Here is a 23,884-nt window from a genome sequence, read left to right on the forward strand (position 1 = left end):
CCGAAGCCAGCCAGCCGAAGCGAGGGGAGGAGCCGGGCAGGGGCTTGGCTCTTCCCTGGGCCGAGCCTGGCAGCGCGGCAGCGCTTTGCCAAGTGGCAGCCGGCTCCGCTCGGCCAGCGCGGCTGCGGGCCCCGCGCCCCGGGCGGAGCAGGCAGCGCCGGGAGCGCTGGGCTCGGCTCGGGCCGGGCCGGGCCAGCTCGGAGCCCAGCCCAGGCCGTCCCACCGCCGGGACAGCGAGGGGCCGCCGGGCCGGGGTCCTGCCGCGCCGGAGGGCGGCGGAGCAGCGGCTCCGTCCAGGCGCTTCCGGGCGCGCCGGGCGGCGGGGGAAGGAGGAGAAGAAGAAGGAGGAGGAGGAGGAGGAGGAGGAGGAGGAGGAGGAGGAGGAAGAGGAGGAGGAGGAGGAGGAGGAGGAAGGGAGGTGTGGGTGGAGGGGAGGGGAGGGAAGGAGGGGTGGAGGGAGGCCGGCTTTTTTAGGAGGGAGACCCTCCTTCGCGGCCGCCCGCTCGCAGCCATGGCTTTGAAGGAGGCGGGCGGCAGCATCCTGCCCATCAGCGACATGGTATCGGGGCCGTCGGGCTCGCCGTTCCCCGAGGTGGTGGAGCTGAACGTGGGGGGCCAGGTGTACGTGACGAGGCACTCCACGCTGCTCAGCGTCCCGGACAGCACGCTGGCCACCATGTTCTCCCCGTGCCGGGGCGGCCCGGCGGCGGCCCGCCAGCTGCCCAGGGACAGCCGGGCGCGCTTCTTCATCGACCGCGACGGCTTCCTCTTCAGGTACGTGCTGGATTACCTGCGGGACAAGCAGCTGGCGCTGCCCGAGCACTTCCCCGAGAAGGAACGGCTCCTGCGGGAGGCCGAATACTTCCAGCTGGGCGACCTGGTGAAGCTGCTGTCGCCCAAGGTCACCAAGCAGAGCTCGCTCAACGACGAGGGCTGCCAGAGCGACCTGGAGGATAGCAACTCGCAGGGCAGCAGCGACCGGCTTCAGCGGGCGGCGCTGGACAAGCGCTCGGGTTTCCTCACCGTGGGCTACCGCGGCTCCTACACCACGGTGCGGGACAACCAGGCGGACGCCAAGTTCCGCCGCGTCGCCCGCATCATGGTGTGCGGCAGGATCGCCCTGGCTAAGGAGGTCTTCGGAGACACCCTCAACGAGAGCCGTGACCCCGACCGGCCCCCCGAGAAGTACACCTCCCGCTTCTACCTCAAATTCACCTACCTGGAGCAAGCCTTCGACCGGCTCTCCGAGGCGGGCTTCCACATGGTGGCTTGCAACTCCACCGGCACCGCCGCCTTCATCAACCAGTACAGGGACGACAAGATCTGGAGCAGCTACACAGAGTACATCTTCTTCAGTAAGTGCTGCCCGCGCCCCGGTGTCGTGCCCCTCGCCCTCGTTCCGGCGGGTGCATGGCGGTGTGCGCCTGAAGTACAGCTGCACTTCCAGAGCCCTTGGCTGTCCCAAAGCAACATGTAGCTGGAGAGAAATGGGGGCTGCCCCGTTTCCCCTCACTCCGCTCTGTCACCGCCATGGTTCAAATTTCATTTTGTGCGTTGTGGGGGCGGGACGGGACTGCCTGAAATGCCCCGTCCGGAGCGCGGGGTGGGAGCGTTTCCCTGCACACACTCCCTGGGGCAGCCTGGGCTGATCCCACCTTTCCGTGCCGAGGGGAGATGTAGCCCCCACGTGTCGGGGTGTCCCAGGGGAAGGGTCAGTGGTTACGGATCGGGGGGCTACGGCCTTCGGGGGTGGGGATGGTAGTGTCCCTGTACAGTGTGTTGCTGGGCGGGCGCGGTGCGCGGTGCGGGCGGGCACGGCTCCGGCACGGCGCGGAGGGTAGCGGTGCTCACCGCCAGCGAGGCGACGCAGACATCCCCGAGCAAGGAAGGGTTTTAATATTTTATCGCTGCGTTTCCTTCAAGTGAGCTCACTGCGCCTGGGCACGGTCCCCGCGAGGGAAGGGACAGCGAGGGCACAACCAACTTCCCAAGGAGCAAGAAAGAGTCTGGCTCCAAGGTGGACAAAAATTGGAAAAGAGAAAATAAACCACTCCATAGCCATTACACAGCTCCTAAGCAACTTCGCTGGTTGGCTGTGGGTAGCCTTAAAGGTTTCGGGTCACTCGCAGACAGGAAAACCGAGCGATGACGAATGAGTTTCAGTCTGGCAAAGTATGTAGTGCTATGTAGGGCACTGGCTGAACAGCGGGTTAGGGTCATGAAACCGCAGCTGGATCGAGAACACCATCCCCTGGCAGAGATTTGTCTTTGAAAGGCAGAGGCAGCCTCTTAAACATTACAGATGTGTTTGAGAGTCGAGTGAGCCGGTGGAAGAGAGGTGTGCTCTGCATTCACTTCTTTAGTCTCCTGCCTCTGTGGGGTTTCATACTCTCTGAGCAAAGAAGGGATGAATTGGCAGAGCAATTGTGAGGTGGGAGATGCAGCCTCTAACTAACTTCACTCGTAAGGCAGCTGAACAGAAGCAGCTTGTTTGCCCTGCTATCCTGGACTAGGCAAGGTATTTAATAGTGGAGGGAAATGTGAATGGTTTTCTACTGGGAGGAGAAATTAATTAGTTTGTATTGCTCTATATTGTATAGATGGTGACTTCCATTTGCCGAGTGGACTTGAGTACTCAGATCAGTCTTTGAAACTGGATTAAAACAGTTTTTGAAGATTCATTGCATAACTTATCACTGGTCATATTTCAGTAGGATATGTGAAAACTGAGCTCTAGAGGAGCTTCACATTGTCCTGGGTGGAATTCTGTCAAATATTTTACATGATTATTAAACCTTCTTCCTCAGAAAATTTGACATAATTATTTTCTAAATAGTAAAATTTCCTTCTTGAGACAGTATGTACTGTTTGCTTAGAAATAAATTTGTAGTTGCATAATTTTTTGTGTGCATATGTGATGCTCATAATGTATTGGGTTTTTTTTTTTTTTGTGTGTGTATGTTATGATGAGGTTGCTATATAGAACAGTCCTCTAATTCACATCAGTGTTCCAAATTAATCTGCAGTGTAATACTTGTTTATTTGGAATAATGCCAGAGATGAATTGGATGTTGTATGTTGTGATTTTTGTTTTGGTTTTTAGTCTTCAAGCTTCTGATGTTGTGAAAAGTAAAATAGTTAATTACTTAGACTGATACAGTTAAGTGAAGATTTATGGTTTTACTTAATTTTTTTGGGTGGGGGTTTTGTTTTGTTTCACTTCTGAATATAAAAAATGGCTAAGATAAAAATAGGCTGACAAGATGTCAAGCATATTTTAATTTTGGTTGCTTGCTATACATTTAGAAACTTTTTTGTGTAACGACTTTATACCTTGTTTTATAATCAGATACATTTCTCTGAAATATAGCAGAAAACAACACTTAAGAAAATCGCCAAAATGGGAAGAGAAACATGTGAAACAGTGCCTGAAGTAAATACTTTAGGTTTTTTGTTGTCATATTTTTTTGTCTGACTTGATGTCCAATTGATGGAGACTGTTGATAAAACAGCACTTTATAATAATAATAATTATAATAAGCTTTGGATTGATTGTGTATGTGCTGCTACCTTGCCTGACAGCTGCACAAGAATCCAGCAAAGGGAGAGTGAACCTTGGAAGCCTTGTGCTCTGCACTAAGAGTGAGAAGAGAGCTACTGGCTGTAAACTCCCCAACAGCATTCGCCAGAACCGTGTTCCTTCCTTGCTCATGAGCAGAGCTCAATACACAAGGAGAAGAGCAGTTGCTTTTTCAGTTTATTCCTTACCAAATGTCCCCATGAACCCCAAAAAGGAACCAGTTTTAGGTGGGAAGTTGCTGATTTCAAGAGCTCTCATGTCCAACCCTGGACTGTGTCTTACAGGCAAAAATATCAAGATGAAAGACTTTAGGGAGCCTATTCAAGTTTTGGACGGTGCCAAAACTGAGACTTAATTTGGAGCTAGCAAAGAAGAAACCTAGTTTTATATCCCACTGGAAAAAGCTGTACCTGCATTTGCATTTGTTATTCACAGCATCAGCATCTGCAACCAACAGCAACTGTACTATTCGTTGGTCTATGAGTCCATAGCAGTCACATAAACTTCTTTTTCACCATTTCTCCTGAGGACTGTGGACAATTCTGTTCCCTAGTAATGGTAGATAACAAAGTGGTTGGAAACATACATGAGGATGCATTCATTCTGTCCGTTTTCTGAGGTCTTAAGTGGCTGAATGAGCTTCTCCCCAAGAGCTATTAAAGAATGACAAAGGTTTAATCTGTGGTTTGTGAAACATTTCAGGTCCGTTTCTAGATCTCTCAAACTTTGTTAAGTTTTTTGAGTTGAAATGTTCATCTATCACTTTTCTAAGAAAAATGGAAATTACTTTGTATTCTTAAACATTCTGGAAGATCAGATTCCCCTGGGATACTGCATATATATTTAACTCAGTTATGAACTGCCTAATATCTAGGGATCAATGAGGAGTTGCAGACTAATTCTTATTGAAGAATCGGAGATTGTTTGACGCTTCTTACCAGGAAATAATACTTCAGCCTTTGGCAACGTGTCATGACAAATACAAAACCAGATTTCCTTCTTATTATGTATCAATCCTATTAAAAAAAACAAACTAAGTTCTTTGCCCCTAGTGGTGTTTGAGCTATCATGTATGCAATGACAGATTCATTTGTCTACACAGTACATGGCCAGAATTTAGCCTGTACCTTGCATTGGTGGCTCAGTTCTGGAAAGTGCTCATAGATCTGTTCCACATGTCCATTACAAATGCTGTTTCTGTCCCTTAATAGTCAGTTAAAGGACTACACTTCTTTGTGGTAGTGAGAAGGCTTTATTGGAGAGTACCACAAACTTTTTTTTTTTTTTTTCCCCCCATTTATTAGCACTCTCACATTAATACACATGAGGATAACTTAGGTCAGGTTAGTGTAACATGAAATGCATATACAGTTTGGGAAGGATGCTTGAACTCTTCTACTGCTTAGTTTCACACTGCCATAGAGGGTGACAGATTAATTAATTACCTGTTGATGTGCAATAGGTTATGGCCTTCACAAAAGTTGCTTCTAACTGGAGACAGAAGACCTTGCTTCTTCCTGTGGTTGCAAGCACTGTAACATGTTTTCTGTTTCTTTCTTTTTTTTTTTTGTGAGAAAAGGGTGAAATTTACATGTTTAATGGTTTTGAGGGAGTTTTTTGTTTTGGTTTGGTTTTTTTTTTTGTGGTTCATGGTATCTCTCAGTACTGTTGCCTGTGCAAGATTGACCATGCATGCTATTACTAGGTTTTTTTTCTTCTGTAGAATCTAATTAGTCCTAATGGATTTTACTTTTAACATCTGCTATGCAATGTGACATAGGGGTGTTGAGAGTATGTGCTCAGCTGAAAGCTTACTGTGCTGAACTGACATCTTTATTATGAGAAGAATACAGTAATATTTCCTGGAAACTTTGACTTTCTATTGACTGGAAACTTTCTATGTTGACACTCCTGTTTCACATACGACAGCTTCTGTTTTCCTTTTCTCTTGTTTTTGTTTGGTAACAGGTGACATTAGTGTGGATTTATGGTGCTTATTTTCCACTTGAAGTCACAGCACTCTGAGATTACATTGGATGCTGTGGAAATTGTCATAAACAAGTTATAATAATTTTGGAATCAGATGGGGAATAAGCAGTTAGAAACAATGAATTTTTAGGAGGCAATACAGTATTTAGAAAAAAAAGAAACCCAAACTCAAACAAAATGATACCAGAAACCCCCTCCCAAAACCCACCCAACAACAACAACGAAACCTAACCAACACAGATTGTGTCGTTGCATGTAAAATACTTTGAGATGCCAGTTGCTCAAAGTGCCAAATCCACTTCAGCATTCTACTGGGATAGTGAGGGGTTGGTGGGCTGGCAGATAACCCTAAACTGCTCCTTTGAGGGCAGAGTGGTGTGAGAACCATCCTGCAAGTGCTTACTGTGACCATGTCAAGCTGTTCTCCATCCATCCCTGCATCTTTGGTGGAGTTTATAATATGTGGAGTGTATCTGTGCTATTTTTTTTTTAATCTGGAAAAAATATATGTAAGACATTGAGGAGAAAAAAGGGGAAGAAGAAAAAAAAAAAATAAGAGAAGAGTATTACATCTCTGTGACACATGGAGATAAATTTGGACAATTTACTTTGAACCTGAACCAGAGCCTGAAAGATTAGAATACAAATTTTTGGTGGGGCAGGATGATGTGAAGGAATAAATCAGTATCACAAGCACAGTGTAGAAAAGCTTCAGATTTCTATCAGTTTCAAAAACTCGAAATGTTTCTGACAGAACTATTGAGCAAAGCCCTTTAAAGAGAGGTTTTATAGGCAGTCCTTTGACTTTGGAAAACTGATGCACAATTTGGGATGTTCTGTTTTAGGATTTCAGCTCAACTCTTAATACAGCCTAAAGTTAAATAAACAATAGACTGCTCCTTATCTTGTCATTCTTCCAAAATGCATGTTCCTGAATGCAAAGGGATGAATCAAAGTTTGCAGTAATAATTAATACTATAAGAATATTACTCTTATGCTGCCACTTGATATAACATGTGATAATCTAAATTATTCCATATCTGAAATTGGTATTCTGATGTTAGTCATCATTTCAATCAATAGACTTAATCTCAGAATTATTTTAAAATATGAGATTAAAAAGGAGTTTGAACAGATTTGACTTTTTAATAAAAAAAGAAAATAACCTGCAGTCCTCTAAAGCTGATATTAAGACACTGCTGCAGTGAAAAACTGTGCCAGGAACCTCTTGATTTTTTTTTTTACACTTCAATCAAAATATGCATAAATCAATACAATGATTTGTGCTTCCGTTTCATCAATTGTCTCCAGTTTCTGGTCTTACTACAGTAAAATCATATTTTTAAGTATTGTGGAGCCTTTTTAATATTTAAAGCTGAGTGTTGAAAATGTTGTGTGATATTTTAAAAATAGAATTGGAGATTAACTAGAGATAAGAAAATCAACTATCCCAGAAATTATATACCAGGATCAATGCTAGATAAAGAATAAGCAAGAGTTGATGGAAGCAGCTGTTATTTTTGACATCAGGAAATGGAAACACACTGGTTTTGTGTTATCCCACACTGGTATTTCTTGTGGAATACTTAGGGAAAAATGTGACAATGTTAGAAAAGCTGACTTTCCTGGATCTGTAATATTTTGCAGGAGAACCACTTCTTGGTGTCAGATCATTTCATAGATTTTCAAGGATTTATGACAGTAGTTGCGGGGAAATGTTTATTTTTCCACAGTAAGATGAGCAAATCATATTTTATTTTTTCTTTAGTGTCAACATGAAATTCTAGTTATCTACTGTTCAAGCACAGAAGTTATGCATACAAAATCTTTCCTTTTAATATTGTTCCAGGCAGATGATTTAAAATTAAAACATTACTGCTAATAGAATGTGTTTTGCAAGGTTTGCTTTTGCAGTATGATATGGCTGGAATTTCACTATGGCTGGTCTCCTTTGCTGCAAGTACCACATTTGTTACACTGTGGTGAGAATTTGTGTGGTAAACAAAAATTCACTGAGATTTGCACCAAGAGGGTGTTCACCGATTGTCACTTTATCCCTTTCTTGCCACAGTTCCACATTTAAACACAGGTCTCCAGAAATTAAAACTGCTCAGGCAGGTCTCTTGGGGGTGAAAAGTAAGATCCCGTGGTTGTGAGGAGAGAAGAGGCACAGGAAAGGTCCTCTTTGTGGTCCAGCTGCACGCCAGCATGGCCTGGTCCAAGCAGCCAGGAGTTCTGGTGTGTTACCAGTGCAAGGCTGAGCTCAGAATACCCAGATGGGTCCAGAAGGAAAGTGCACAGGGTGGTGTGTGTCCATCTCACCCTGCTGGGGTCCAGAACAGCTCGAGACTGATGTGGTGCTTAGGGGATCTCGCAGCAAGCTCAGCACTGCCCTGCACTGATTGTCTCAGCAGCTCGGCGGGTCCCGGGTGTCACTCACCTGTGGGACAGCAGAATGGCACAGCCCCACTCTGCATTCACTCCCAGATTTTACTTCTGATTTTCCATCTCCCATTTTGGAGTACTTTACTGCTAGAGTCATGTAAGAAGTCTGTTACAGAGTTAAGCTGCCCTGGGTTGTGTTTGCAGGGCTTTTCACACTACAGACTGCTTATTTGGTTGGTGGTTATTTGACTATGATTGAAAAAAGTTGGAGGCACTATACCAGCTAAGATCCTAACCTAACAAACCAATGTGATTTTTATATCCAAGGATGATTTTGTTTCACTTCTCCTTACAAGACCTTTATTTCCTAAAGCATGTGGAGTAATAATGCCATTCAAATCATAGCTCTTTTATAAACCCAGCCACTGGAAGTCCAGTGGAAAATCCTCTAAAAAAATTACTAGGCAAATTTCATTTTTCTTTAGAAAATTGAATGCTTCATGATGGATTTCCTGGGGAGGTTGTTCACTCCAGCTTGATCAAACTGCATGTTCTTTTTCAGAAGAAGTAATTTATACTCTACTTAAAATTCATATATTGAATAAACGTTAGGAGAAAAAAGTCCTATGTGTAAAATATCATTCTCAGCAGAGACGAAGAACTTCCATTTAAATGTTTTGTATTATTTTTATTTTTTATTTTTAAGCCATATAGCTTTTACCTCATATAAATTCAAGAGTATTCAGTGAATTAATTCCTTTTGGGTTTTTTTTTTCTTTGACCTAAATGGAACTAATCATATTTATAAGGACCAACAGTGTGTGAAACTCAGAATCAAGTTCCATTCAAAATTGCGACTTCACTGAGACTGAAGTAACAAATAGCCTTATGCTAATCCCTCACATGAAGGTGAAAATTCAAACTACACGGGTGGTTACTTGGATTCGTAACTGTTTTTAGTACACAAAATCCTGTCAGAAGTTAAGCAGTGATGATTTGTAATTTTTATGGCAACTTTAGAAACTAGTGCCATTCCATTTTGCTTGCATTTTATGAGATTGTGATAAATAGATTTACCATGTTTGTTACTTGTTGACAGCATGGCTTCAGAAGACAAACTAAAGGGTGCATCTTGCTGTAAGGTGCAACTCCATATCATCACAGCTCTAAATATTTTGGGGACTTCAACAGTAAAAATCATGGTGGTGTTGATGGGCTTCATGATTCTAGCAACAAGATGAATACAATGCTTTAAAAACTTTTATGCAAATACTATTTCTTTGCGAAATTACTTGTATCTTGTCTTCCCCAGGGCTGCTCAAAAGAGGGGATTTGCCATCAGAGATAGGGAACAGCATGTTTGCCCATTCTTTGTGCTGTCGGGTCTGCGTGAAGAGTGCTCTGAGTTACAGCTGGTGCAATGATTCCCTCATCAGTATCTTGCAGCTGAGAGTAGCTGGGTCAAAATGCAGTCATGTCCTGTCTCATTGTTCCCCACATGCCTGAACCCTGTGGCAGAGGCTCTGAGCAAGAGGTGCAGAGACAGGGGCTGCTGCCTCTGGGGCCCACCACTGCCTCTGGCTTGGCTTTGTACTGCTCCAGACACGTACCCTCCACCTGACCTGTTTTCTGTCCCCATGACATGCACACAGCAAATAAAGCAAACTAGAGTAGCTTATAGAATAAGAAATAATAGTACTTCATTTTGAAGGGAATGGTACAACACTTTAAAATAAAATGCTGTGACTAACTCGGTCCAGAGACAACAATTCGGTTACAAGTGCAACTACTCATGACACCTAGTGCACTGTGGAATTCTGCACACCTCTTGAGGGGTAGAAGGTGTGGGCTGAGAAACTGGGGGGACAAATCAACATCATCATTGACTTTTATAATTGAAAGTAAATATTCCAAGTCTTTGCTTAGCATACATTCAGTTGTATTGTGTTTAATACTTATAGATATGTTCTCTTTGTATTAGCAGAAAGATACTATTCAGAAACTAAGTCAGTATATTTTATTTCTTGTATAATCAGACAACACTAACCTTCAGATACATTTGTGTCTTTTCTCTTTCACCTTTGCTGGGTTTTACCCTTTAGTAGTATTAACAAATATTCCCAAAGAGAGAAGTGCTAGTCCTCAGGGACTCGTCACATTTTGTTGTAAACATTCTCCTGCAACTTAAATGAGTAGAAATTGTTCTAAATTTTATTGAATGTAGATGTTGACAGGTTCTTTCAAGGATTATAACTATGTAGGTGTATTCCACAGAAATTATTAAAAGTGTCCTATCATTCCAATAGCTTTGTATCAGTGAATATTTTACATATGTCACGGGGATCTGTGAAACTCTTTATTTAATGATAGGAGCAAAAAGTCCCAGTATTGCATATATTCATGAGCATATAAGCAATTTTTCTATGAAAGGGTTACTTTCATAACCTCTTACTAACAGTTTAATTGAGATTCTCCCTCTTTTGTTACTCAAATCATGATTAAAATCACCACACCTGCAAAACTTGGAGGGTAATGACAAATGTCCATTCTGTGGACAAAAGTATTCTCTAATACTCTGGTTCTTAATCCAAGTTTTCTCTTTATTTCAATTCTCATTGAAACTCATGAATACAAAATAATATGAAAATCAGCTACAGAAGGGCTGGAAGGCAGATAAATCAGTAAAACTCTGTGCCAACAATTTAATCAATGTAATGTGTAGATAATACAGTGCAGAAAGATTAAAACTAAACAACACTTTTTGCTAGTTTTGCTTAGTAAACACATTTTCTTTCCCTTTCTTCTCACAGTCACCCCTTTATAGGCAGTCACTCCTCAGTAATGTTCTTTTCAGACAGCTGTTACTATTTCTGTTGTTAATGCCTACTGTGGCTTTTGAGCAGTTCTGAAACAATGTAAAGGCATGGCTGCTCTTGCCTTTCTATCTATTTTTGTCTCTTTCCAGTGTTTGGCAATATAAATATCACTCATTCTGTCCTAAAAATACCATTATACAGCTTTATACAAATGTGATCAATATTGCTGAAGCTACATGGACTTCAGGAAAAAAAAAAGAAAGAAAAAAATAATTTAGCTATTTATGATGCAAGATAGAATGGGACTGTTGTTCAAGCAAGGCTGTTTCTGTCCTCTTCTAATTCCAAAATTTTGGCATCAAATCCCACACCTGCCTTTCTGCATGACTTATCCATTTGATGTACCCCTTCTTCGGGGAAGGAATTTTCAGAATCTGTATTTGTAGTTAAGCCTTATCATATTTAGAGAGTGAAACAGAACTCTTTAAGGAATGGAGCTAAGACCAGTGTCATTAGCAATCCTGCTTGGAATTTTTACTTGCCTAGGACCCATAGACTTCAATTTTCTATGTTACCAATCCCTCAGAAAGCTGTGATTGTTTACCTATCTTAATGTTGTCATAGCTTGCAAATACAAATTTCTCATCTTCACACAAACATCAGTTTGTTTCTGGGGATACAGGAAATGAATATAACCTCTCTAAATCTTGTAGACAGAGAGAGACACAGTCTGTGTGGTTTTGTTCCCCCCAGAACATATGGAGTAGCAGATAATGACATCCTTTGGCTTCAAAATAACCCTGTAATTATTTAGGATAGAAGGGACAAATTTTTCAGAACTGTTTGTTATTTAGATACTTGAAGATTATTGGAATTTTTGAAGTTTTACCTCATAACATGCAAAGTTTATAGCTGTCTAATAGTTCAGCCTCCAGTCATAACAACACTCACATTTTTATTTCTCTACTTTCAGTATTTATTTTTTCCACCTGTAGCTGAAGTAGTTTGGTGTCTAAATTGGTGGAATTATGCCCCTAAATAATTGCATCTGTGATCACATTTGATTACAGGAAGCAGAATGTGCTTGTGGCAGAGGAGATTAGGTTAAATGCTCTGTCTAATCAGTTCCCCAGCGACTGTCTCCTGGCAGTGCTTCCTTCCTAAATCCCATTTCCAGGGATGCCATCAATAAAAGCTGCATGGACTGTGCAAGTCCACGTCTTCAGGAAATGCTTTTGCTTTTCTGATATGAGGGGTTGGATGTGGGCTTAGGAGCAAGACTGAGCATTGGTCACCCTTGCCAAATGCACATGTGTGAGTTTTGGGTGGACTTGGCAAGGTGGGTGTAAGGCCATGGGGAATGGAGAGGGGAGCTGGAGAGTGTGCTGCTGCCTTGGGGTCTGCCATCCCGAGGGGGGACAGCTGGAATGGGTCCTGGGCAGGGTGGGGAAACCCAGGGGGCCTTTCAGGGCTAGTACAGCCCTGGAGGTGTATATAGATATAAAAAATATAAATATATATAAATATATGCTGTATTCACAGAGGCCATGTCTGCCCTCAGTGTAAACCAGCAAATAAGCCAAGAGCTGCATCATCCAAGGACCTCTGGCCAGGCACCATAATCACAGGTCTGCTTCAGTGCCTGAGCAGTGAGTCCAGGGTGGCGCATTCCACAATTTGAAAACTTGTTGTAGCACAAAGCACATGAGCAATCCTTATTAGTGGGTTATTTTTATGCAGGAGAACCAAGAGTTCTTGGTAAAAGGCACCAGTAAGACCAGAGTTGCATTTAATTAATATTTTTGCAGTGGTATGACACACTGTGTTCCTGCAGCCATGCTGCTGAAGCAGCTTAAATTCGATAGTAACCTCAAACATAATATAGTTAAGCTAAATATTCTTTATTTGCCTGCAAATTATGGAGGGAGAAAGCAGTTGTTAAAAACAATAAGTAATCTGAAATAAAAAAAAGAAAAGGAAAAAAATATTTGCTTTTTGGACTTATGGCAAATTGTTTCATTTATAATTAATATTAATGATGTATGCAAGACTTTTTGTATTGTCACACATGATGCATAAAGGTACAAAGGAACCTGGAGTGGTTGCTTAGCTGCACATTCTGAACACAGTAAAAATATCCTGAACATTGAGAAGATATCTCTTGGTTTTTTAAAATATTTTAATACATGGCTTTGCAATCTGGATTATCCTCTGTCATCATAGTGAGATTACTCACAAAAATAGCTAACCTTTTGAGTGAACCATGTGTAATCAACCACATTTGATAATAATAGGAGACTAAAATTGACCTCCAAATCAATACTTTCAATCTTGAATGTATTTTCAGAAAATCCAGTCAAGTTCAGTGAAAATTTCTATCTGCACTTTGAGTACCAGGCAAGCAGTAGGGCTAGACAAATTTGAATTTAGACTGTTGGTTTGGAAAATTTAGTTTTTCTTATCACCTCTGTGACTGGCAATAAACTGCACTTACTTCTTTCCTTCCTTACCCTGTGGTTATAGCGTAGGTTCAGCAATCCAGAAACTGATATTTTATTGAAGTTCACCTTGATTTCTAGCAGTGGTTAGCTCTCATTCATTAATTTGCCCAATTAAGTCAGTTTGTAACAGTGAAAGCAATGCTGGTAAAAGCTATTTACTTTCTTATCAAGCAGTCATACAGCAAGGCTATTGCAAATTACTAGACAATTACTGCTGGTCCAGAGCATGTTGCCATAATTTCTGTTCAAAAAGGTGTATGGTTTTAGACTGTGGATCAGGAAATTAAGAGTGTTAAATGTTACATGTGGTAGGCACATAACACTCAGCCTTCGAGCTTCTTAATAGACTTAAAAGTTCCTTGATGAAAGGCAAAACATTTCCTGCATTAAGGAGGTGTTGGAACAGTCTGTGCAGTGATGCTGTGCATGTTGTGCATCCTTTGAGGCTTTCAGGACTTGTCTGAATCAAGCCCTGCTAACCTGATCCAACCTCATAACTGACTGTGCTTTTGAGCAGGATGTTGAGCATCTCTTAAGTCATCTTGATCTCCTAAGTCATCTTGTGGTTCTCTTCTCTGATGTGATTTACCTTGGCATTGGCTATTTGCAAACACTTCTCAGAAAGAGAGAAATGAACTGCTGCAGGTAAATTAAGTAGATGCTAGAAAGCCATAAATTCTGATTGTTCTCAAAGTCAAAAACTTCAAAGATTTAGCTTTATGTTGTCTTTTTACTTATCAGTGTGTCCTATCAGAACAGAAACTATAGCTTCAGGATAAAGTTTCTTACAGGACTTTCTGCCCCAAACTCAAAACCATAGAATGTTAAATAGGCCACAGCTAAGAAAGTATCTGAAAAAGTAATCAAACTGCATTTTGGATAGCACTGTGGTTGTTGATCACATGTTGCTTAAAGAAAGAACTCTCACGATTCTAGAAAATCACCACTGTTTAAAACTTTAATCATTTTTATTGTCATTTTTTGGAGAGATTCTGGTGCTATCTCTCATAAAGGTGACAGCCTGCCTTGGATTTCTTGGGGTTTCTCTCCATTTTGATGGTTTTAATCAGTGTTGAGTTTCTTTATTGTGACATATTTTTTGCTGCTGTTTTTCAGCCTCTGTATTTTTCCCCTAGCATAGCTTGAGTCAATTTATGTAGCAACTGCAAAAATGCTGAAGAGGATTATTTTGGTAGTCTTTTTTACTATTAAAAAAATAATAGTAAAGGAAATATGAACAATATGGAGTTACTAGTTAGCAATACACTGCAGACTGCATGCATAGCATAAATACAAGGTAGTTAATTATGAGGATATTTCAGAAGTTTAAATTTTTTTCTTCTTGAAATTTTAATGTAAGAGTAGAACATGAGGCACTAGTAGCTAGGATTATATATATAATAAAAATGTTGGCTATTCCTCTTGCTTTTCCCACTTTACTGAAAAGATTGCCGATGTGATGTAGCTGAAGGTTCTTTGTGGTGTTAAAAATTCCCTTATGACAACAAACTAAAACAGAAATATTGCTTACTTCGACTGACACCTTATATCTATCTATAAATATAGATACATGGTCACAGAGAAGCAGCATAATGAAAAGATCTTAAGTAAGTTCTTGTGTCAGTTGTAGGTTGTCAAAATACTCAATAATAATGAAATTTTGTCACTTATGCCTAGTAATATGTTTTCTTCTCAAAAGTTATTCTCCTAGGTGGGGCATATAGTGTATTTCCATCACTGTTTATTGTGATGGAGGGATTGGGCAGATTGGTACAGATATCCTTGTTATGAGCTCACTGAGATCCACTTAGAGAACATCTGGATGTCCTGATGGTGTCAGCTAGTCTGTCCCTCTATGTCCACATTAAATATAAATCAAAACTTAAGTGACATGGTGTTTAAAACACTTTGGCTTGTGTTGTGTGAATTTTCAGTCATTGATGCAGCTTGTGTTCTAAAGGGGGTTTTGTTTGGGATGATACAGAATATCTGTACCAGCCAAACATAAAACTGTCTTGTTACAGTTCTGGAAAGAAGTCGGCAACAGTGTTACTCAAGTGTTTAAAATTCTTGATCATAACAGCAGTAATACAGAGATTACAAAAGTTGTAGAAATACTAAATAATATAAAGGTGCTTACAATCACTGGTCTTTATGAAGGCTCTGCAACTTTTGTAAATTTATCCTATCTATGCTCCATTGGCTCATGTCATGCGTATTTAACTTCATCTGTACAAAGCTGGTCCAAGCAAAACAGGTCAAATCCTTTTCATGTTCATTGAATAATTGTAGGTAATTTCACAGGACATAAAACAAAGGAAACTGGGGCTGCATGGACAGGAATGTTTGGAAGGCAAGAGAAAATCTTCAGCTAGTGCACAAAGTGGCAAAACCCAAAAATTTCTAATTTCTGGTCTTGCAGATTGCTATGTTGCAATGCTTTCCATATAACTTGATTTAGAGAATCAAGTTTTGAAACTAAATTTGCAGTAAAATATGTGGCAATTAAGAAAAAGCTGTTTTTTACCAAGAGATTCCTACCATTAAGTACTGTGGAATTTTAGTTTCACAGAGTTACACCAAATGAGGCTACTGGGACTAAGGGCTCTGCTAAGTTTGTCTAACATGATGCAGTACCATCTAATGGAATCCACTGCAGCCTACCAGGTGGGGGATTTTCCTTAAAAGGGAGGGTTTCTGTGCTTTACCATAAAGTGGAATGATGAATGTTATGAGTATCATGAGTGAGTATTCAAAATTAATGGAAGTCAATAGAATTTCATCTGCTCTTTTGCAAGTGCACTTTATCTTTTTTTTTTTTTTTTCCCCCTTTCTATTTTTCCTCTTTCTTTGTTATATCGATTTTCCACACTAGATGGCAGTGCCTTAGCACTAGTGCATGACAGGGGAATTGATTTTAATTTATCCAGGGGGGAAGAAATTCTTCTGTTTCATATTTCCTTCTGCATAGATAGTTTAAAGAATTGCAGGTGGGAAACTGGATTTTGATGAGCTACATATGGATAGGCAAAGAAAAATGCAAAATTTCCCCCTCCTTTTTCTTTGTACAAATGGAAATCTATTTGAGCTGATTGAAGCAGGCTTGCATTGGCTGGATGTGAGATGAACTGGGGCTTTCAATGCTGTCCCCAAGGAATTGCATTCATAGAAACTTCAAGTGAAAAGCTTTATTGAGTTAGAGCTGAGAGTGCAGCCAGACTCTGAGCAGATTGCCTCACAGTTTTGAGCCATATGTTGTCTATACTGAGAAGTCAGTGAGAGAAAACACAGCTTCCTTCTCTTTCCAAGAAAACCGAGTGCTGGAGGGGTGGTGGTGGAGAGCTGAGAGGTGCTGGGGTGCACCTAGACATTGCTGTTTTAGTGCTGGAGTACTGCCGGGGCTCGTAATTCCGCCTGTGAGCTGGGATGCAATCCTGGGTTGCGTGTGAGTTGAAAGACTGGAAGTTTGCTGACTTGAGATGTTTTAACTAAAAGGTCATTGGGATGAGGATCGAGGGGACACCATGATTAGAAACAAATGGACTCTGAAAGAGTAAATGTGGCAGCAATAGGTGAAGGCTAAAAGCTGGAAGTTTGTAGGTGGACTTCAATTTTAAATTAGGAAACAATGTTCAAAATTTATGGATGAGATCCTTGAAAACAGAGGGTTATTAAAGCAAGCAGGTGTCTCTATTGTTCATATTTTCAACCTTCATGAAAGAAAACCTCCAGTTAATCTTCTGAAAAGAGTAGACAGAAGTTTTTAAAACAATAAACACCAAGAGATTCTGCAGTAAAGACAAAAGTAAAGACTTGTCATTATCAGGAGAAATGAAAAAGATTAAAATACAAGAGTAGGAAAAAAAAAAAAAGAAGAGACCTGACATAGGATTGATTGACTGTATGAGAAAGAAATCTGAAAGAAAGATGGTATAAAAGCATGTGAAAAAAACCCAAAAAATTAGAAAGTCAAGAGTTGTTAAAGACCTTTTCTCTTTGTAAAATTTATGAAGAGTATTCTCATTGTATGGTTTGCTCAAAAAGAAGATGGTTTAAAGTTTCAGTCCAATTTATACTTCACAAAGGTAAATTTGATGCAATACTTTCACCTTTTTCATTGGAGTTAAACATTTAAGAATCTGAAAGGCTCTTGCCTGAGGCTGGGAAACATACTGCCATGAATACATTTCCTTAAAGAAAATTTAACTTAACTTGGTGTCTCCTGGGACCTTACTGCATGCAGCTTCTGCCTTATTTATTCAGTTTTATTTTTTGCTACATCCCTCCTGAATGAGCTGGAGAAAACCAAATTAAAATACAGGAAAACACATTTTCTCTTACTTTTTACTGGATCTGCCATAGCTGAAATTTCATTAATACTGCTGGAAGGAAGGCAGGACAAATAAATGTTTATCTGTCTTCTACTGCAGCATTCACAGAAACGGAATATTTTTTTCAAAATATGCTGCTATTTGCTGTCATTTTTTGCATGTCACAGAAAGTGATAGTCCTGTCTATAATTTATTACATAACTCTGCCATAGCAGAAGATGCAGATGGCTTACTATAAAAATGCAATTCAAATTATATTTGATAGTACTGCTTAGATGATTTCTTGCTAGTTAGGAGGAGCAACAAATGGTTCTAAGTTGGAATTTGGTGCTGGAAAATGAGCCTCAGTCTTAGGGTAGTTATTTGGGAGGTGTAAGTTGCCAGTTCTTTAAAACAGAGAGAACAAATGATTGAATATAGACTTCCCACCTCCCAGATGAGTTTTCTAACTGCCAGGTTAGATTGTCAAGGGATGTACCTATTCATTTTGTAACAGGGATTTTTTTTTCTTTCTGAATTTGAATATAAATATCTTCCCTCAGAGATTTTCATAAAACAGAAACTTGCCTTCCAATTAGGCTTCTTCACATCAGTAGAAAGAATGAAACAAAGTTATTTGAGAAAAAAATATTTATATGGACAGTATTACGCAGAAATTTGAACTTGGAGATGTTACTTGTTGATTGTTTTTGTGTTGTGGTTGGTTCTCTTTCATCTTGTGGTGGGTGGTAAAAGTGGGATTTTCCCTTGGTACTCGGAGTTTTGGTCTTCCAGAGAGTGCTGTTTTCGAGACTGGATTATCGAGAGTATTCAGAGGTGGGGAGGCCCACTGGATACCTGTAGCCATTTTCCCCTTCTTTTTTTAATCAGCCATGCCCAGCACTTTTTTATTGTTCATGCAAGCTGAGGGAAGTTCACTCTAGTAGAAGATTTTTATCTTGTTCATATGTTCTGATTGAATCTGAAGAACAAATGAATACCAGGATACTTCAAACCACCCAAATAATTTGTCTTTACTCATATTTGTGATTTAATTGAAAGCAGGAGGTTTGTCTTCAAGAATTGGATTTTGTAAGCATAAGGATTATCCTTGTTTGTTAAATGTAAACACCTCTGATTAAAACTTCCATTTCCTAAAAAAATCATTGTGCTCTTCTAGATTGTTTGCTTGGGTTTACTCTGGCTGTGTTCCTGGAAAACAGACCCAAACAGAATGCCAACTCTGTCCAGTTTTGATTATGAGGCATTCATGAAGAAAACATTCAAGGTGTTGTCTTTAGCTAGTGCTGCTTATGGGTTTGTACTGCTGCTTCCCCTTCCCACTATTTTGTTGGCCTTCTTCTGATTCTAAAAATGTAACTTCACCACAGGAGAAAAAGAGCTGCTACTCTTGCCAAATGAATGCTAGCCCTTCTCATTGCAGCTTTTATACCATCCTCTTGGTCAAGTGTTATAGATTGCACTTGAATTACTCCAACCATTGCCTGGAAGATATCCTTCTGACTCACTGGACTTCGGAGAAGTATCTTAATAATAAATTCAATTTCGAATGGCTTTTCTTGTCAGATACTCTTACAAAGTGCTCATTAAGTACTCCTGCTGTCTTTCTGCTTTTTGTCTCCTCTCCCTTACTTGGACATACACATCTTCTTTTCTTCTCTTGCCATTACAGAATGATTTGCATTGGAAGTGGCCTTAATGAGCAGGGAGAACTTTCACTAGACCAGGTTGCTCAAAGTCCCATCCAGTCTGGTCATGGACAGTTCCAGGGGTGGGGCATCCACAGCTTCTCTGAGCAACATGTTCCAGTGCTTCACCATCCACAGGGTGCAAAAATTCTCCTCAAAACCTACCCTCTTTTAATTTAAAGCTATTCCCCCTAGTCCCATCATATGTTCTTCTAGAAAGTCCCTCTCCAGCTTTCCTGCAGGTCCCCTTGAAATACTAGAAGGTGCTATAAGGTTCCTGGAGCTTTCTCTTCTCCAGGCTGAACAGCCCAAACTTTCTCAGCCCGTCCTTCTAGGAGAGGTATTCCAGCCTTGTGATCAGCTTGGATCTGGACTTGTTCCAACAGGCAGTAAGGCCACTAAAACCTCACTTGATGAGACACTTAAAAGGGCTTACTTTTCTTTATGTATTCTGAGTTAGATGCATGGGAGAAACAACAAGATACTCTCAAGAAGTCAGAACAACAAAAAAACATCTTTACTGGGAACTTAGAAAATCAGAGAACTTCGGCAAAAGCTTTTGAGCAACATTCAGTCAACTTAAAACATTCCACAAAACATTAGATTATCCCATTCAACTTAGAGAACTCCAAGCCCATCTGACTTCAGGTTTTTCAAAAGGTTACTCAGAATTCTGAGAGGAGGTAATTAGAAAAAGAAAAAGACAGAAAAGGTAGAGGAAAGAACAAACATTAACTACCACTTGTGATTCCAGTTGTGTTCAGCTGATAGAAATTCCAGGGGGAGGGAGGATCAAGATGTACAGGATGAGGTTGGCTTTCTGGGCTGTGAATGCATGTTGCTGGGTCATGTTGGTCATACTCCTCTTCAGAGGTTTATAAATTAATTCATTATGCTTTCCACTGTGATACTGTTTTTTTTTTTACATTTCTCAATTTTGGGGTTTTTTGTGTGCATTTTGCTGTTATTGCTACTGTTAGTTAAAAAATCTGTTTCCTCATACAATTTCTTCTGACTGGAATACATTTTTCTACCAGCAGTTGAATACTGGGATTTTTTTTTTTTTTTTGCATTTGGTCCACTCTATCGCATTTTATTTTATTTGTAGCAAAGTTAAAACCTTTAGAAGACATCAGCTTTGGTTGTTTCTTAATTGCCTTTGTTTTCTCATTTCTATCATGGCACTCATATGGAAAACAGCTGGTTTCCTTGTTGGCATTCCTTAACTGTTACTTTCTATGGTCACATGCTGGTCTAAATAAATGCAAGTTCTTTGGGTAGCACAATAGAAACAAGAAATTGGTATTTTCTTCATAAAATGCTATGCTTCCTTCTTTTTCTTTTAATTCATAGGTTTTTTAAAATAGGGGCTGAATTACATAATTTCACTGTTTATGCTTTCTCAATTTACTGCATTTATGAGTAAAGTTATGCAGCATGCTCAGAATTATTTACTACTTTTGTTTGCTGCTGTAGATACAAATCCTCAGTCCAGCTAAAAAGACGGAGTTGTTTTTTAGAGAGAAGGTTCTGATGCGACTGGAGAAGTGAGAAACTTCTTTTATAGTCTGCAGAGCTCTGTGACTACGTTCTGCTGGGGGAATCTACAACAGCAGCCAGATTAGCATTTTTCACTCCAATTTCTGTCATTTCAACTGCCCTGGGTTGTTCACAGTCAGTACACTTGGTCTGCAGCTCGTGCAGGTCCCTTGCTGATGCATAAGGACACTTCCTCATCAGATGCAGCCACCTCTGTAAGAAGTTTGAAGGGGAGATGATGGGCAACGAGATACCTTGGGATGTCCAAGTTGAATGTCCAAGTGAATGTTTTCCTGCTGTACCTGCAGATGCCTGCACCATGGAAGCCAAGTGTTCGGCCCTCTAGCTTCCCATGCAGGCTGTGGCTGCTATTGAAATCTACGTGTAGGGGCTTTTTTGTTTATTTAGCAAATGCCTATTTCCTTCAGATGCAGAGCAGTTATGTCACTTTTTTAATGTGGAGACCTGAGGATTGACACAGCATATTTCTCAAAAGTTGGTTCATGTGGTAAATTGTGGCTGGCCTTGCAGTGCATAAGTAATAAAGCTTAATGCATTTTTATTTCTTAAGACAGACACACATACAAGAAGTAGGCAAGCAATTAAATAACAGCTAATAAAATGTTGGAGTCTGTATTTTTGTCCATTTTTTTTTTTGTTTTTTGCAGTTTAAACTTTCTGCCTTATTCCAGAAAGTCACCAGAATTTATGTAAGTGTACTGTCTCATGATAGGAGCAAAGGTACTGAGGTAGATGTCCTTCCTGCTGTTAGAGGCAATAACTTACAAAACTGAAACCTAATAATATCTGTAATAATATTGCTATGTCATTATGTAGTGAATTTTCTTATCTTTAAAAAAGTTTCTAAGAAATGAAAGGGAAAATTTTACTCAGCTTGAAAGTTATTCATTAAAAGAATTTTAAAAGATATCCTAAAAATTAAATATCTGTGAGCTATTTCTATTACTTGCACTGTATCCTGTGGACTTGATTTTCCAGTTTTAGGTGTGTAATTTTAGCATTGCCTCATTGTCATTTTAGCTTTGTGAAATTTTGTATTGAAGTGAATGTTTGTGGAAAATATTGTTTTCTACAAAGATGAGAAGAGAATCATGAAGCATTAAAATTCAAGATTAGTTGTCTGAGGGGGAAGGGAACATCATATTCAATCATGCTACTTCTTAAGAAGTCAACAACAAAAGACACAGAATATTTATCTGAAATGATCACAGCAGTGTACACAGACAGAAAGCAAAAACAGATCTGGCATTTTAATTTAAATATCCAAAATGGCTGGCCCTGTGGAACTTGTTTACCACTATTAAAATTATTCTTTTTCTTCCTTTGGAAGCTTGTTGCAGTTTGGGATGCTGCATGTTGGCATCAGCTCTGCTCTTCCCCACTTCTCTGACATTTCTACATTGGGCAGCCTGGGGTGGTGCTGTTGCTCCTGGGATGGGCATGGGCAAAGCAAGCTGGTGGCTGAGGAGGGGTTCTGAGACACTGCTTAGAGACAAAATGTCAGAGCAGACATAGAAGGCTGAAAACAAGAGTAGGGCAAGGTGAGAGAAAGCATTTTTATTTTCTAAATGGCTAAGAATGATTTAATTGATCAACTGCTAGTACCAAACCCAGAACACAGTGGAGTCACAAGTACATTCCTGTTGGACTTTGATGGATGTGCCTGATATTTATCATTTTGGGTCTTAGTGTACTCACTTTCTTCTCTGACATTTAAAGTATCAGTGGAATTAAATCTTGTAAAATGAAATGTCCACCCTAAAACATTCTCTTCCATTAGATTTAATCTATACCTTTTAGTACCAGTCACTATTTATTTACTGTATCAGAGAGACCAATTAAAAAAATCTTTCAAAACAGCTAGAGAAAATTTGTTCAACACGATGAAGAGACAAAAACCCAATTTCTGCATGTTCTTCCCAAATCACATTATGGATTTTCCTCCATTCTTAAACCACATATCATCTATTTTTCTTCCTTTTTGCTTGAGTTTTAAAATCATTATGTTTAAGGTGATGTTAATTTTTATTTGAAGCATTTGCCAAAAATCGTTAGTCAAGGGTTTCTGAGTTTGTACTCTGAGTGTTTAATTCTCCTTTCCCTGACTGGAGGGTGGAGCTTGTTTCTGAGTATGATGTTTTTTTAGGAAAATAAGTAATGAATGCTACCTGACACCTCCTCTCAGCTTACAAAAGATTTTGAATCTTCCTGAAAGACTTGGCTCAGTGGTGGATTTGGCAACATAAGGTTAACTTTATGATCCTAAAGATCTTTTCCAACCAAAATGATTAAGTGATTTTATGACATTGTTTGATTTTCTAGTAAATGAAAATGTGTGAAAAGAAAAAGCAAAAAAACCCCTAAACTGCCTATTAAGTTTCCATAGTAACCTGTATAGGATATTTGCAAAAGTTTGATTTTATTTCATGCTTCTGTTGTCTGGTATGAATAGATCAGTCTGGCATAATGAATTTTGCTTCATGTTTTACTGGGTTCTGACTCGTCATGGCAATACAGGCAGCAATCTGTGACGTGCAGATGAAGGCAGTTTAACTTCTCATTGTCACAGAAGTTTTATTCATCTACTGCATTTATTTAAGGGAAGAGCCTAATGAAGAGAGCTGCAACCTTTAGCTTCATGTTGTTACAGTTCTCTTATGAAAAACATAGCATAATATGTTTGAAAACCTATTTCTTTTCCTTAACTATTGGTGTTGTATATCTTTGTGTTTCAAAATTGTTAATATTTGCTGCTGTGTTGGTGATGTAAGGATGCTCCTTATTCTGTTCTTGGGAAGTGCAGTCTCTGTAAAGAAATACCTCTGGGGCTGGTACAATTCCTGCAAATACAGCAGTGAGCTACAAACCCACACATTCATGGTAGCTTAAATAGTTGTGCTGAGGAGGACTATGAAGGATTAGCTCCAACTGAGGTCTGCCAGGAATCAGTCTCAGTCTAATTCATTTTTTGCTTTAAAGAGTATGTAAATTAATGAGATACAATAATAATTTTATTTCTGTGAGCTAAAATATA

At 39.9% G+C, this 23,884-nt stretch overlaps 1 protein-coding gene across 1 annotated transcript in view; it reads left to right on the top strand.

Moving 5' to 3' along the window:
- Positions 1-456: 456 nt before the first annotated feature.
- The window catches only part of KCTD8 (potassium channel tetramerization domain containing 8), an 89,871-nt gene continuing 66,443 nt past the window's right edge, over positions 457-23,884 (top strand). The window contains exon 1 of the mRNA XM_015625433.1: positions 457-1,355. Coding sequence (XP_015480919.1) covers positions 512-1,355 — 844 coding nt within the window. The 5' untranslated portion in view covers positions 457-511. The remainder of the gene's footprint in view (positions 1,356-23,884) is intronic.

This window comes from Parus major, chromosome 4 (assembly GCF_001522545.3).
Source record: "Parus major isolate Abel chromosome 4, Parus_major1.1, whole genome shotgun sequence".
NCBI lineage: Eukaryota > Metazoa > Chordata > Aves > Passeriformes > Paridae > Parus > Parus major.